The sequence below is a fragment of the Narcine bancroftii genome, chromosome 9 (genome assembly GCF_036971445.1).
Source record: "Narcine bancroftii isolate sNarBan1 chromosome 9, sNarBan1.hap1, whole genome shotgun sequence".
Taxonomy (NCBI): domain Eukaryota; kingdom Metazoa; phylum Chordata; class Chondrichthyes; order Torpediniformes; family Narcinidae; genus Narcine; species Narcine bancroftii.
The window spans coordinates 120,449,707-120,462,640 of record NC_091477.1 but is presented as its reverse complement, the minus strand read 5'-3'; the positions used below and the strand labels follow the sequence as shown (position 1 = coordinate 120,462,640).

At 41.4% G+C, this 12,934-nt stretch overlaps 1 protein-coding gene across 5 annotated transcripts in view; it reads left to right on the top strand.

Annotated features, from left to right (window-relative positions):
* sec62 (SEC62 homolog, preprotein translocation factor) overlaps positions 1 to 12,934 on the top strand; it is a 66,722-nt gene that overhangs the window by 1,390 nt on the left and 52,398 nt on the right. For all 5 annotated transcript variants that reach the window (XM_069897530.1, XM_069897532.1, XM_069897529.1 and 2 more), the window contains exon 2: positions 11,307 to 11,415. In XM_069897530.1, coding sequence (XP_069753631.1) covers positions 11,307 to 11,415 — 109 coding nt within the window. The remainder of the gene's footprint in view (positions 1 to 11,306; positions 11,416 to 12,934) is intronic.

The window sequence follows — 12,934 nt, the reverse complement described above, 5'->3', positions numbered from 1 at the left end:
TTATTGATGCTTGCATTAATTGTAGGTTTAGGGTTGAACAGCCAGAGTAGAACTAGGACCACATCTTGTTATTTGGTTCTCATAAATCAAAGGTAATATTATTATGGACACTGAGGGAACTGACTGACCACTGGCAGGTGACAGCAAGTGCCTTAGACACAGATGTCCAAAGGTCTTACAGGAAGTTTATTCCTAATATTTATTTATTGTTGATTAGTCACATGGCTACCATAATTTTGTGTAAATAATCGGTGTTGCAATTATGGACATCTGAGGGATCTCAGGACAGGAAACCAAGATGTGCCCATTGGTGAAGGATCATGTACTGTAGGTCATACCTGGCCTTCAATAAACTTGTTTGGAGGCTTAGGCTTCTATGAGTGACCTCACTGTGATGTGTGACCTTTGATCGTGCTTTCATATCTGTGCTTTCCGTCAAGGACATGGTTAGGTTAGTTCTCAGTTCCTCACCCCAACAACCCCTTTCTCGGCCTCCACAGCAAGTTTTTATTGTTTCTTTATCACTACTGTTTGCCACTTGGGTACTGTATTCAACAGAAAATGAGGTGAAACACAGAAGTCTGCAGATGCTGTAAAAACACACAGAAAATGCTGGAGAAGGGAAAGTCCAGAATTGTTTCTCCTAGGAAATATTGTGGACATGAGACCCAAAATGAGGCTGTCCAAGTACCAATTAGAATTTCTTAAAATTGCATTGGAGGTGGCCAGGAAATATATTATGGTGACTTGGAAGTCTGAGTCCCTTCTGGACATAGCCTGATGGATTGGGGGAATGTTCCTCTGGAGAAAATTATTTATAATCTAAAGGAGAAGTACAACATGTTTTTGCAGATATGGCAGCCATACGTGCAGAAGGCAGGGTTGAATACTTAGTGATACTTATTCTCTTCCTGAGTTCTAGATCCTGGTTCTTTCCCTTATTTGCTATCTAGTCAAGAAAAGGATAAAAATATTTTTAACAAAAATAGAAATGCTGGAGAAGCTTAGCCAGTCTTGCAGCGTCCATAGGAAGTAAAGATATATGAAAGATATTGGCTAAAACCTTGAAGAAGGGCTCAGGCCCGAAACGTCAATAACATATCTTTACCGCCTATGGACGCTGCGAAACCAGCGGAGTTCCTTCAGTATTTCTGTGAGCATTTACACAAGAGAAAATGATTGCAGTGATAAACAGATGATATCCCGGATACTGAGACTTCCAGTCAATGTTGGTTTCCTACTTCTCTTGATTGATATTGAAACGTACAGCACGGTAACAGACCTTTCTGGCCCCTGAACCCATGCCGCCTGAATACCCCTGTACAATCCCTGTACATTTTGAAGGGTGGGAGAAAACCCACGCAGTCACAGAGAATGTACAAACTCCTTACAAGCAAATTTGAATCCTGGTCACTGGCGCTGTCATACAGTTGTGCTAACTGTGCCATCCAAAAATAAATTGTTTGGCCTGCACTGTCCTCCTTGCTCACAAAGGTTCTTCCTGACACTCCTCTCATCAAGCACTCAGGCAACGGCCAACCCGCTTCCTACGACTATGGGAAAGATCCTGTATTGTGATTGATGAATGGCATGGGAGTGGGTAGTTCTACTTATCTGACTGGATGGAGTTTGACTCAAGGGGGAAACAGGGAATGGAGAGTGACTGACCTTTGGACGCATATCACCCTCTCCCCCCTCGTCAGGCGTGTAAGAGAATACTCTTTACTTGCCTTGGCAATTGCAATTCCCAACAACTATCAAGAAGCTGAACATGCACGGGATCACAAGAGTCCCTTAGAGGATTACTGAGGTCTCTCTTCCCCCCCTCATCAACACGATTTAAAGTTGACTTGTGAAATCTGTGGATCCCTACCCGCCCACAAACAAGTGTTCGAGCCTGAACCATCGGGCTGAGGAATAGCTTAAACCCACGAACAATCAGACTGCTGAATGACCATGGAACCTGCTAAAACAACCTCCCTTAACTCTTAATATGTATTTTAGAAGATGTGTATAGGTTCTATGTATATAGTTTGAACATGTGCCATGTACATTTGCATTGTTTTTCACCATTGTTTAGTCCAGTTGTACTGTTTTCATCTAATGACAAATAAACTTGAACCATCCAGAATAAAGCAGTGCACTCAGTCAGCACCCCATTCACCCTCCTTCCTTAATGACTCCCTGAGAGGCCAGTTATGGCCGTAACTACATCAATAATGATGAAGTGGAGGCACCCATGTGACTGCGAGGCACCTGTAGATAGAAACTGGAGCAAGCACTTCCTGCTAATTTTAGAACCCTCTCTAAATTTTGGAATGTGTCCAAAGTTGCCTCTAGATACTTCTGTTGGTGGCATTTCATGAAAAGGAAAGTTTTGTTTGAACTTTGTCAGTGTGCAGATGTTGGTTGATCAAGAATTTTCTATCAGTAAATGCCATTTTTCCAGCAAATATACATGAGCAGCACAGTTAACACATTACTATTGCCCAGGATTCCACCTGGCGCTGTCTGTAAGGAGTTTGTACATTCTCCTTGTGTCTGCGTGGGTTTCCTTCAGGCCCTCCAGTTTTCTACCACCCTCCAAAAAAAAGAGAGTTAATTGTGGTATTTGGGTGGCACAGACTTGTGGGCTGGAAGGGCTTCTATGCTGTACGTAGAAATTTAATTCCTTCAGCCAAAGGGAGGCAGCAGTGCCAAGTATTACTGAGAGGGATGGATTTTGGTTGACGCGCTCACACATGCGGCAGCCGTGTAGGTACAAGAGCTAAGCAAGTTCCACGGTTATTGTGGAAAATACCATGTCTTCCAAAAATTAAAGTCCACTGGCTGCATTATATCCCCCTGCAGTTGGCACACCATCCAGAGGCAGAGACTTCTTGGTGTGCGGCATTCTGCAACGAATCAAAGATCTCAAGCGGTGCCAGAGCAACAGAAATGAGGTCATCTGGAGTCTGAAGAGTAGCAGGAGCAAAGGGAAGGAGGCAGATCATAGTGGAAACATGAAGCTGTAGATGCTGGGACCTGGAGCAAAATAGCATGTTTCTGGAGGAACTCAACAGGTCAGGTAGCATCCCTGGAAGGAAATGGAGAGTTGGCACTTCTGACAGGAACAGAAGCATCTCTCAGTGGTGAAGATTCCAATTACATCAACCCACATTTCAAAATGCTAAAATGTAGATTCAGTCTGTTCATTCTCTCCTCACGTGAAAAATACCCCTTTTTTGGGTCGATGGACTGGATCTGTGCAGAACATACAGGGTGCAGTCCAACCAGGCCCCAACATTAATGGAGTTAAACAAGAAAGTCTGCAGGGGTTGTGATTGTAGTTCAATACACAGAAGTGCTGGAGAAACTCAGTAAATCGCGCAGCATTCTCTATGAGGCAGAGAGACCAGGACAACCAACGTTTTGGGCCTGAGCCTCCCATCAAGGCCCAAAATATTGGTTCTATATCTTTGCTGCATAGGAATGCTGCGTGACTCGCTGAGTTTTTCCTGCACTTTTGTGTACTGAACAACATAAATAAAGCAAGACTTTGCTATTGTTGCACATAATACCCCTGTTAACTGGAATTCAAGCAACAAAAAATATTGCAGAAATAAATAATGTAAAAACAAAAACGCAAGTTCTAAATTGGCACTCCTCACCATTAGTTCGCCAATCACACATTCTCAAATAACCGGAAAAATCCACTTATCCAGCATCTGCCGATCCCCATGGGCGCTGGATACCATGGGTTTTTACTGTACTCAGCTCCTCTCGCAAAGAAAAGTCTGATGTATGGCAATAACACAAATTTCAGGACTAATTAGTACTGATAGTTGAGTAAAGGATTGTTTATTTCCAGTGTATTTGTAAGTGGTATTTCCAAACATGTACCTTTCAGGCAACAGTTGACTGCATGTTGCGAGCAATGATGGATAGCTTATCCTGATATTAATGGACAAGGGGTTGTTCTTAACCTGTTCTGTTTGGCTCTCAGTTGAGCGAACAGATGAGCAACCTCGTAGCCCCCATTTTGCCAAAGGGAAAGTAGAGAAATTCATTTTGTTCCCCATCCAACCCAACCCCACCCCCCGCACCCTTCTGAATAGTGTGAATGAAATTGGAACAGTAATTGTGTGGAGTCAAACACGAAAGTGTGCAGATGCTGAGATTGTAGTAAAAACGGAAATGCTGGAAGAACTCAGCAGATCACGCAGTGTCCGTAGGAGGTGAAGATAACCCACGTTTCAGGCCTGAGAAGAAGTGCTTGAAGAAAGGCTCAGGCTCAAAATGTCAGTAAAATGTTTGCCTCCTATGGACACTGCGTGACCTGCTGAGTTCCTCCAGTATTTCTGTAATTTTGTCTTTTTTGCTGACATACTATTGCATATCTTTCATTTATTGCATAAATGCCATACCTTTTGTGCTGCTGGAATATCTTGAGTGGAAGTGTGACTCACCTTTGCATACTACAGCGCAGATTTCAGATTATTGTCAGAGCACATACGTGACATCACATACAACCCTGGGATTCTTTTTCCTGCGAGCGAGGCAGAATTACCTCTTATTTGTGGTGTAAAAAAAAACTACACAACATATACATGTAAACGTTAATGTAAACAAAGTGCAATACAGAGAGAATTTTTAAAAATCAATAGTGCAAAAGTGAGAGTCCTTAAATTCAAGATTCAATTTGTTGTCTTTGTAATAAAACTGTGTCATATTTCATGAAATTGCTTTTTCCTGCTGAAAGGCAGACAGATTTGCCATTGGTAGGAATTGCCTGAAGTGCCTCTTACAGTCAGGGAAAGAGAAGCAAAAGAGAGTAGATTTGCCTCCAGCGCTTCCACAGCTTCTGCAGTCCAGTCCAATCCATTGGCGACCCGAGGTCCAAATGCCAACCTCCGACAAGGTCAGGAACCCTTCAGCATCTCCCTCGCCTCCCGGTTCCGATACCTGGTACCCTTTCAGCCAGTGTCGAGCCAGTCTCCCTAGGTTCCTCGCCTCAAGTCACCAGCAGCCCTTCACCGTGGGTCATCTCTCTGCTTCTCCTTCTCAGACGGGGGATGGTCTCTGGTGCCCTGCGCTCCCCTAGAGTCTGCAACCCTCATGGCTCTGCTGATCAGAGGTGCCACCATCTTGGGCGCAGACCCCACGGTCGCGGGATTTTAAATAAAACTACCGACGGTCCTTTCACAAGCCATTCAAATGCTATGCGGAGCTGACGGCAGTTGATTGGGCAGTTGGACCCTGTGGGTCCGCACCAGCAGCAGGTCTTCCACTATTGATTCCCTGATTGAGTTTGTCGTTGAGGAGTCTGATGGTGGAGGGGGAGCGGCTGTTCCTGAACCTGGTGGGGGTGTGAGTCTTGTGGCACCTATATCTCTTTCCTGATGGTAGCAGCGAGAACCGAGCGTGTGCTGCGTGGTGTAGATCCTTGATTACTGCCGCTCTCCAACGGTAGCATTCCCAGTAGATGTTCTCCATGGTGCAGAGGGTTTTGCCGATGATGTTCTGAGCTTTGTCCGCTATCTTTTAGAGAACCTTTAGCTCAGGGTTATTGATGGCCCCATACCAGATCGAGATGCAGCTGGTCAGCACACTTTCCACCACACTTCTGAAGAAATTTGCCAGGGTTTCCTATTCATACAAAACCTCCACAAACTCCTGAGGAAGTAATGTTTGAAAAACTTCATTCCAAAAATTTTCAAAGCAAGAGCAGGTCCAGAACATATGAATTAAAGAAGCATCACTTGTTTGTCACATCGGGGATTTATGTCCGAATAAAAATGTAACTTTAGACATATGTGCACCATGAGCTAATATTATCAAACATTTTAGTCTGCTAAAAATGATTGCAAAACACAGATTGCAATACAAACTATCCTATACACAGTTTTCAAGGTTTAAATACACATTCCATTTAGTTTAGGGAACTGACAATTCAACAGCATAAAGTTAGACATTTTAGGACTAGAAAGTTTGCTTAGCAATGCTTATAGTTTTGAGCATTGAAAAAAAAGCACTTTGATTTGATATCCTTTATTGTCATTGTTCTGGTGGACCACCACAATGAAATACCGTCAGCCTCGACTGGAATTTAAAATAGAGTTACATACATTACAATAAAAAATGCAACTATAATTTCACACTCCTTCCTGGTGAAAGTAGTCTACAATTACCTGAAAGTTTTGCCAATTCACTGATTGCCCTTGAATTTTAATGTTTTAAATTTAATTTTGAAATACAGCATGGTCATGGATAGGAGGGGTATTGAGGGGTATGTTCTGGGTGCAGGTCATTGGGGCTAGGCAAAATAATAGTTTAGCAAAAACTAGATGGGATGAATGGGATATTGTGTCCTGTCTGGATTCCTCTTTAATGTTAGAATTCCTGCCTCAACCATCTCCACTGGCAACACATTTGAGATACCATGGTACTGTTCATGTGCATACTTCTCAGATCCACTTAAAACTCCTCCCTCATTCTAAATTTATGCCCTCAAGTTTTAGCATGGGAAATGGGCACTGGTTATCTGGCCTATCTATGCATCTCATCATTTTATTTATTTCTATCCTGTCTACTCTCAGCCTTCATTGCTTCAGGGCAAACAGTTGTGTTGTTACTTTAAGGTAGGGGTCTCCAAAGTAGTTGAGATTGACCCTTGGGGGGGGTCGATGGGACTATCCAAGGGTTCGAAAAGTGTCCAGGGGGAGGGTCGATTGAACCTTTGGGGTCGAAAGAACTGTAGAGCCAAAGGTCCCTGCTCCTGCTCCGGAGCCCGAGGTCCTCGCTCCTGCCTGGGAGCCCAAAGCGAATTCTTCAATGTGGACGGCACCGCACCCAATGTTGAGTATGGAGTTGGTGTCATTGATGCTGAAGACTTGGATCCAGCTCCATTTGGCATCTTCCTGGCCAGAAGCAAAGGTTTTTTTTTACTGTTACTGTAATTACTTGCTTGGTTAATTTACAGATTTGTTACTTGGCAATTGGGGTGTTGTAACAAAGTTTGGGTTGTTGCTGAGAGGGCTGGACACCATGCATATGGTATGCAGTATGGAAACTGAACGTCCACTTAATTATTTATGTGTGCATTTATTTATTTTTGTCCATGTCTGGGGAGTCTATGAGGAATCAAGGATTCCATGACGGGGTCGATGGTCTAAATGTTTGGGGACCCTGCTTTAAGGGAACCCTAAGCCTCTGCTCTACATCACTCCCAGGGCCCAAGCACTCACTATGTATGTCCTGCTTTGGTTTACCTTCACAAAATGCATCTCTTTGCCCTTATCTGAATTAAATTCCACCTGCCATTCCCTTGCCCACTTTCCCAGATGAGCTATATCCTATTATAGTGAGATATAAGAGCCTGCAGACGCTCTGACTGTAATCAAAACACAGAAATGCTGGAGGAACCCAGCCAATCTCACGGTGTTCATAGGAGGAGAACTTGAGGAAGTGCTCAGACCCAAAACATCAGCAATTGATCTTTACCTCCTATGGTTGCTTTGAGACTGGCTGGATCCCTCCAGCATTTCTGTGTTTTATATCCTATTACAACCTTTTTCATTGTGACCCATCCCCACCAATCTTGGTGTCAACTGCAAACTTACTCATCACTAAATTGAGTTTGTCGTGTTGCTTGGTCAAATATTCCTGGTTGATAACTTGTGAAAATTTGACTGATCAGACTATAATGCAGAGAGAAAACAGCTTATTAACATTGCAAACACTCCCTTCAACTTGGCTTTCAACCCATCTCACTATTGGGTCTCATGAGGACAATTTTCAAGTGACAGTGAAAAAAAATTAACATCAACATTGTGGGTTCAGTCAAAAGCCTGAGGGCTGCAAGGAAGAAAACGATTTTAAGCCTGTTTGCGCACACATTCACACTCTTGAACCTTCTCCTTGATGGGAGAAGGGAGAGAGAGTGGTGATTAGGATTTAATGGGTCTTTCAGTTTGTTGGCTGCCTTTCTTAAACAGCAGGAGATGCAGCTGGAGTCATTGGAGAGGATTCAAGTTTGTGTGATGTTCTGAGCTGCATTAACCACCTTCTGCAGCTTCTAATCTTGAGCAGAGCAGCTCATGTCCCACACTGTGTTGCATCCATAAAGTATGCTTTCAATTGTGGCCTTGTGTAAGTTGTTAAGGGGAACATGCCAGACTTCCTTAGTCTTCTCAGAAAGACTAGTCTTCTTTATCTCCCCTTTGTACTACAATTCTTACTGGCAGGAAAACCTGAGCTTGTGGTTATCTCCTGTCACTTAAAAGTGAGCTTGGTATTTATTAATGGCTGTGAATTTGACATCTTAAGTAAATAATGTCTGCAAATATTTTAAATACATGCTTACTGAAGGGAAGTTACCCGTCGATTTTTCGGAAGAGTCTACATGTCGTCTCGGGTTCTACTAGTAGTTTATGTTTTTTAGCTGCAATCAAATAAATAAACAAGTGCTTGCACTGGAATTGAAGCAGTATCATCTTCTTTAAATTAGATATTTCAAGTTAAATGATTTTGTTGAAGTAGAAATGTATTTTTGCATTCCTCCCAATTTTAATTGTGTACCGTTGGTAATGTGATTGAACATTGGGTTCTGAAGTAGCTTTAAGTGAAACATTTTTAAATTCTCTACCTATTAAAGTATTCAGTTTCTGAAAGTCACAGAGATTTGATAAATCATTGTCTGGTTTAACCTTTTAATGAAAAGTCAAGACAATAATCAAGCTAAAAAAGATGCTACTTGATAAAGTTTTCACGGAAGTGAAATTATGAATGTGAGGACTCAATATTCACTGCACATCCCTTTCTACACCTGAATTTTGGAAGGTTATCCCAGATTTGGGTGCCTTGAAGTATAGACACCACCACCAATTCACAAAGGGCTAGTTCCAACAAATAGTAAAGGTTCCATTATTGGAACGTAATAACGTAGTTGTAGCATACGTGAAATTCTTTAACTTTGTCTACCGTAAGGAAGACAGAGAGTCACCACTTTATCCAGTGCCTCTGCAGCAAGGAATGAACTCATGACCCCTGGTTTACAAGACCAGCACTCTAACCATTGAGCTATTAGAACAATATGATGTTGGCTGTTTTAATATTGGAAGAGGGATGAACCTTGGGCTGAGAAACTAGCAGTTATTTTCTGTTCAAAGTACAGCCCATGATCTTTAATAGTCACCTCAAAAGGTTGCCACATCATTCTAAAGAGAGCACCTCTTCAGTATAGCATTCTTTCAGTACTGAAGTTGCAGCGTCAGCCTAAGTTCCTATATTCAAGTCAATGAAGCTAGATGTCAGCTTCATTACTCAGAAGCAAGTGAGAGCTATCCACCAAACCATGGCTTAGAATAGGTCGTCAACGGGGTTCTGACAGTCTCCACAGTTGCAGAAATTTTAAATGTTAAATTACAAATGAACTCTGCATTTGGTTTTTAATCCATCATATAAAATTTGCATTCAAGTTTTATATTTGTAAGACATTAAAAATTATTTTTTAGTATGGAAAGAATATTTTGCTCTTTAAATATAATTGACTTGATATTTGGAAGTATAGATTAAAAAGTTGGCTTATAAATTTGAAAATTTTGAAACAGCTGTCAAATGGCCAAATACTTTCTAGTTGAAATTTAATGCCAAGTAAAATAATATTTTGATGGAAAGAATAAAGAATTTCAGGAACTCCTATCTTTTAAGAATTTTGTTCCACTACAAGGTCCTTTCTGGTGTATAAATAGTGGTGTAATGTGCAAATACAAGAAAGTTCGTATAGATAAAATCATTAGGTCATGTTTGTTGAGTTTCTTGTTTACATGGGAGCAGGGGGAAGGTGTAATAAAGGTTTTGGAAAAGGTGCAAAGTAAGTTTATCGTAATAAGGATGAAAAAATTGTGCAGAGGAACTGGGATTGTATCAAATAATTATAGTTATTGCAGGACTCTCCATCCATCAATTCCATGCCAGCTTCCAGTGCCAATTGTACGATTGGAATAGGGAATGTTCACGGAAAATTTGGCAGATAGTCAAAATCATTTAAGTGTTTTAATAAAATAAATAGATGAGTAGCCAGAGAATGAAGGTTCGAAAACTCCGACAATTTGAGGAAGATATTTTTTGGACAGTGCGTTACAATGTGGACTGCACTGCCTGAAAAGAAGCACATTGCATAATAATTTTAAAATAGAATTGAATAAATATTCCAAGAACCCTTTCAGAGTGTTGGTGAATAGACTAGAAAATGAGTAATTAAAAGCACTTTGAACGACTTGATGTAATGGTCTGAATGGCTTCTAGCTCAACTATTCTTTGATTGGTAAATCCACCTGTTTTTATTAGTAAATCGTGTCATAATTTAAGATATCCTGTCTGTAATCTGTTACTGTTAATTTAAAATTAAGCCATAGACCAAGATAAAACACTCAGCAGTTTTAAGGAAATGATTTTGAAATTAGAAGAGTATTATTCAGAAATGGTTTAAAATAAGACAGTGATCAGGCAGAAGCTTCTCAAAGCCCAAATTAAATGCAGTAAAACCCCTATTATCTGGAATTCAAGCAACCGGCAAAAAAAAAATTGAGGAAAATAAATAAATAGATTGGATGAATGAGAATAAATAAAAGTTTAACATTGTAAATGTTCTCTGAAGTAAAAGATAAACCTCAGAATCAGAATTCATTGTCATGAACCAGACACAGGGCAAACATTCATATAAACCACCTTACAAAAATAGTGCTAGAAAAGTTAAAGTAAGGCAGTGTCTTTGGTTCATTGATTATGGAAGAATCCAATGGAAAATAAGCATAGCGGTGGCGCAGTTTGATGAATGACTGCTTTAACATAGATGAGAAAGGAGAGGGGCATGTACCTAATTGTGACCTTAGCCAGTTACAGTCTCAGCCTCATGATAAACAAAGGAGTACGGGACTTGGTGTGGTGATGTCTGGTAATATTGGATGAGTGACACCACAGAGAATGCTCCAACTTCTCTGGAGTGAATCCAATTGATAGAAAAGTCACGGGGCATTGGGTCAGTGTCACAATCTGAAAGGTGGGAGGAGAGATGAACATAACCTACAGTACTGCATTGTGAAGTGGCTTCCAGGATCAAACTCACAACTTTCACAAAGGCAAAATTACAAAATGAGCCTGGCATATGAACCTTCCACTGCCCTGACCCTCCATTGAGTTTCAAATTATTGTCCATTGGACATATTAATTAATACAACATCAACCTCTTTTGGAAGCAATATGTGTCAAGGTCATCTTTGGTCAAATTCATCATTTACAAGCTGAAATTGTCTTTTGTTTTTAAGGAGGTTGGAGAACCAACGAAAGAGGAGAAAGCAGTAGCCAAGTACTTGCGTTTCAATTGTACAACCAAATCCACCACCATGATGGGCCACAGAGTTGATTATTTTGTTGGTAAGATATCTCAATGCAACATTATAACCAATTTTCTCTGTATGTTTTCTCTGTACCTATGCATATTTTCTCTAGACAGGATTTGGGTCTTATCATACATAAACTCTGACAGGATAACTACTAGATTAATGAATCATGGATGTAGACGTAGAAACAGGGGTACAGATATGCGCTGCTTACTGTCCATGCGATGTGGATGTTGTGCGAACACCATATATACGTAGCAAAGCTATGTGGGATTCTATAGTGTAACTAAACTTTTTTATTTGTAAGTACAGGTACACAATCCTTTATCTGGAACCCTTGGGGGATAGTGTGTTCTGAATTTTGGATTTTTCCGGATTTTGGAAAGTCCACCTGAGTTGTGCTGCCGTATCCACCCCCAACCTGTTCCAGTCGCCCAGCCGCCTCCCCCAAGCACCGGTCCCTCGGCCGCCTCTCCCAAGTGTCGGTCCCTCGGCCGCCTCCCCCAAGTGCCGGGCGCCTCTCTCACCACTTATCGGATTTTGGAGCTTTCTGGATTTTAAAAGTCCGGATAAAGGATTGTGTACCTATAGGGATTAGTGTGAGGACCGTCACGAATCTGGGAGAGTGCGGGGCAGTGGGATCAGTGTGGGGACTGATACGGTGTGGGGAGAGTGCAAGGCAGTGGGATCAGTGTGGGGCTGATAAAGGACTGTGGGGAGAGTGAGGGATAGTGGGATCAGTTGGGGTATACAGTATACGATTTCCTTCAGCTAGCGATTGCTTTTTCTAAATTGCTGCGGACGCATTCACGTTAACTGAATAACTATGGGACCACGGACATATATGTGGTTGGACGTTGCCCGATTGGACATTAAGCGGAGGATACCTGTTTATCATTCATTTCCTTGAGTCTTTTCTGCCATCAATTGGATCATCTCTGATCTGCACCTCATTCCTCAAACCACTTTAGTTTTAAACACTGCTATCCAACCAAAGTCTTTTTAATAGCAATTGCATGTTAAAATCTTCTGACAGGTGGAATAAAAGCCTTCAAATCTAACATATCCATACCAACTCCAACCTTCTGAGGTTTTCACCACAGCCACCCAACTGCATTCTACCCCTGATTTTTTTGCTGAGCCTTTCCACAAAGACCTTTTTTTTTTGCCCTTTGTATAAAATTACCAGTATTTGAAGAGTTCTTACGCCCCCTGAATTTGAGTTAAACAAGAAAGTCTGCAGATGCTATGGTTGAGTACAATATGCAAATATGCTGGAGAAGCTCAGCAGGTCAGATAGTATCCATTGGATGTCAAGGGTAACCATCGATCGGGCCTGAGCCCTTCGTCAATTATTAATGTCCTTAATTAGTGCCTCGTGAGATTCAGGTTGTTTATCCTCTTTGTGCACCTTCTATCTGGAGAATCAGACAGAGTTATTATTTCAAAAATAATTTCAATGGATTGTGTGAGAAAAATATTTCATCATTATAGCAGAAATAAGATGTGATACCATATAAGAAAACCGGTTCTGTTTATTCTTGAGAGGAGTC